The sequence below is a fragment of the Lupinus angustifolius genome, chromosome LG18 (assembly GCF_001865875.1).
Source record: "Lupinus angustifolius cultivar Tanjil chromosome LG18, LupAngTanjil_v1.0, whole genome shotgun sequence".
Lineage (NCBI taxonomy): Eukaryota > Viridiplantae > Streptophyta > Magnoliopsida > Fabales > Fabaceae > Lupinus > Lupinus angustifolius.
This window is the reverse complement of record NC_032026.1, coordinates 6,535,540-6,539,103: the sequence shown is the minus strand read 5'-3', so window position 1 is coordinate 6,539,103 and position 3,564 is coordinate 6,535,540. Positions and strand designations below refer to the sequence as shown.

Sequence of the window (3,564 nt, the reverse complement as noted above, 5' to 3'; positions counted from 1 at the left end):
TATATATTATGTGATCTATAATTAATTAAAGGAACAAACAAAATATCATGTTGTGTATTGAACTTACCCAGCTCTCATGTAAATGCACTTGTCATAACCTGCACAATTGAAAAAAACTAGTTGTTCAGTGACACAAAAACTGTCTAAAGCAAACTTTTGTATGAACAGACAATCTAAACAAACTAACAAAGTTTGGAGATCACAGCCAGTGCAAGTGTACAACAGACTACAATAATAACTTCTATTCACTGCAACTTCCACATTAAACACACCCCTTTTCAAACTTTACTAATTTCTTCTACTAAAATGATTTCCATTTTGAATGATTTTCTTAAAAAATCATATCTAGAATGCTCAGAGATGATGTTAGCAGGAATGCTATGTGAATAACTAAAACAGCATTGAGCATTTAGGGATGATAATGCTCAAAGTTTCAAACAAAGACATTCCTAGATATGTATGAAATAATCTCCTAGCAAAATGTATGAAATAATCTCCTAGTATAATAAAGCATACAAATATGTATGAAATAAACTCCTAGCAAAACAGCATATGATAAAAAAAAACAGACAAAAAAGAAAACAGAATTGGTAATGGGTTGTAATGAACATACTTGGATCCTTGTCAACTTTAACACCTGTCCCTCCAAAACTACATGCAATATCAGAAGCCCCATTTTGCTGGTAATAGCTATTAAAAGCATAAGATGCGTGTGAAACCAAGCTGTCCGGCTCAAAACAAGGCTGGCTAGGCTGGATTGCGGTACAGTCCACACTTCCAGGACCACAAGCCCAATCTACAGCATTCTGCAAGTCAATCTGTGGGGCCTTACTCGAAGCAATGCACCATGATGTTCGATTTGATTTGGTTACATTTGCTCCTCTAGTCATATCAACAACACCTCTTCCAGTGAAATCCAGGTTATAAACACTTGTCTGGTCTGGATAAAATAATCCCCAGTTCCTTTCAGATTCTAAACCAGGCTTCCTATTTTCATTGAACAACGAGAAGATGTAAACATTTAGCTCCTCGCCGGGCTTTTCAGGAGTTCCGGTGTTATTGATAACATGCCTTATTAGATTAGTGTTATATGTTTGTGCATTATCAGCAGTTGCAGCTGTCTCCTTAGGTGACCCTTTGGAAGGCCAACCGGTTTCAGTGACCATGATTTTAATTGTTCTGAAATTCAGGGCACTCAATGCAAAGTAAATAGCATCAATCTGGGAATCAAACATGTTTGTGTACAATAAACCAGTGTTTGGATCAATGACTTCTGAGGACGACTCAAATAGGGCATAGTCTAAAGACACTTTATTCGGTGAATCTCGGTAAGCATAATAAGGATATATATCAATCATAAAAGGCGACTGATTATCGGCGAGGAATTCTAGCATCGGCTTCAGGAAATGTGCATGGCTGCTATTGAAAGCCCCGGCAGAAGGTGGGAATGATCTGGACAGAACCCCAAGGGAGTGAGTGCTAGAGACTTTAATCCGTTTGTGCAGGCCAACTTTCTTGAGTGCAGTTAGGACATTGGTCATGGCAGGTACTACAAAAGAAGATGCATTATTGGGATCTTCTGTGACTTCTGCACCAACAGTTATGTATGTGATCTTTGTAGCTGGATAGTAAGGGATGATGCTGTTTTTCAGCCAAGTGTCTGCATTGGATTGGAACTGGGAGAATGACATCAAATCCGAATTCGGAATCCCAATCATAAGTTCAACCCCAGTGTTCGCAAAGGCCTTTAGAACCTGTATATTAGAATCATAAATCCTGAGATATTTGATTTTATGAAGTTGAACCAACTGTGACACCTTATCAGGTGTAGGAAGGTCATCAGCACTTCTTCCATAGCAGACACCAATAAAACTCCCAGAGCAACAATCTGACACAGAATGTCATAAGATTAAATTGAAAATGATAATTACAATGAGAACTGATACAATGTGCCTGTGTGAAAGAGAGAATAGAATGTGAGACAGAAAATGCTAGCTCTAAATAAGTGTCACTATAGAAAAAAGATTTTGAACGAACATTGTAATTTCTATGCCATTGTTAAGGAATTAAAAAATAGTAAGATTTAAATGAGAAGTAAAAAAGTTCAAGTTTTCAATGTATTGACTGCTTTACTTTTCACTAACAGATGTTGTGAGTTGAGTTTTCGAGGGGAATGAAAGGAAATGAAATGTTTCAGATCTCAAAAATATATTTCATGGCTCTAAAGTTTTATCGTTCTCTCCCTTCCCCTCCAAAATATAACTCACAAACTGTCCATAAACATCCGTCTGCGAATTAGATTTTAGAAGACAAAGACAGGAAAAGGGAAAATTTAGAGTCATCTCAGAGGTGCTCAGCATGGCTCTACAGTTTTATCGTTCTCTCCCTTTCCCTCCAAAATCTAACTTACAAACCGTCCATAAACATCCGTTTACGAATTGGATTTTAGAAGACAAAGAAAGGAAAAGGGAAAATTTAGAGTCATCTCACATGTGCTCAGAAGTCTCCTCTTCCCCTAAAAATGCAATTCACAAACATTGTTTTTTTTGGTAACTACTGCCTAAGCTACTGCTTAAAAAAAGTAAATTTTGTATTAAAAAATAGTATGCTTAATGAAATAAGAGACCATACTTTTTTTTACTTTCCAAAGTAAACCATAACCCAATACTTAATATCCCTATTTCGAGTTGAGTTTAGTTTTGGGAAGAAATAGATATAGTATGTGAGACAATTGTATTTCATGGATATCATGTCTTCCATTTCTCATGAAAAACTAATTCGCAAACAGATTCTAAGGATATTTTTATAATTAAAAGCATTTCATTTCGTCATCCATAATCTATATCACTTCCAGTACAAATGGTTCGTACAGAGAATTTCACCAACTTAAACAAACAAAACATGGAAATAACAGTGTAATTAAAGAGAATGAGCAGCACCGACATTGTTGGGTAACAGTAAATCAGTAACAGATGAAAAGAAGGAACGAGATTAAGGACAAACCCAGATACGTAAGAAAAAGTGAAGTAGCAAAGATGAACCAAGTCGCCATTTCAGAACAGAAAGTGAATGAAGTGAAGCTTAGCTACTTCGCAAACCTTTTTTCAATTTACCTAACGGTTATATTCTCAGAAAGTAACACCTTCTCTCACGCTTCTCTCTCTATATTTGATTGGAGCACCAAAGTGGCATGAATTAAGAGATCGACATTACAAAGATTGAAATTAGAGAAAGGTTACTATTACTAAATAAACTTGAGGTTCAATTTTTTGGTTTTGTTTAGGCTTTTAATAATTCATTTGTTTTGAGTTTGCAGATGACAAAGGTAGGCTCCTTATTCTGTTTTGTTATAAGGTATCTTATAAATTTCAAAGTGATTGATTGTACCTCTCAATAAAATATAAATTAAGAAATTAAAAATATGCTTTGTTTTTAAGTGACTATAAGCAACAACAGAACACAAAGGCTGTCTTTGTCACTCTGTCAGCGTAAAAGCGTCGTACCTCAATGCTATTTCTCAATTTCAGTTTATACTTCTTATTCGATTCCGCACTGTACATCTTT

At 35.6% G+C, this 3,564-nt stretch overlaps 1 protein-coding gene across 1 annotated transcript in view; it reads right to left on the bottom strand.

The window, feature by feature from the left end:
* The window catches only part of LOC109332295 (glucan endo-1,3-beta-glucosidase 13-like), a 4,218-nt gene extending 952 nt beyond the window's left edge, over positions 1-3,266 (bottom strand). The window contains exons 1-3 of the mRNA XM_019567237.1: positions 3,004-3,266; positions 614-1,888; positions 68-98 (exon numbers count right to left, since the gene is read on the bottom strand). Of these exons, the coding sequence (XP_019422782.1) occupies positions 68-98; positions 614-1,888; positions 3,004-3,052 (1,355 nt within the window). The 5' untranslated portion in view covers positions 3,053-3,266. The remainder of the gene's footprint in view (positions 1-67; positions 99-613; positions 1,889-3,003) is intronic.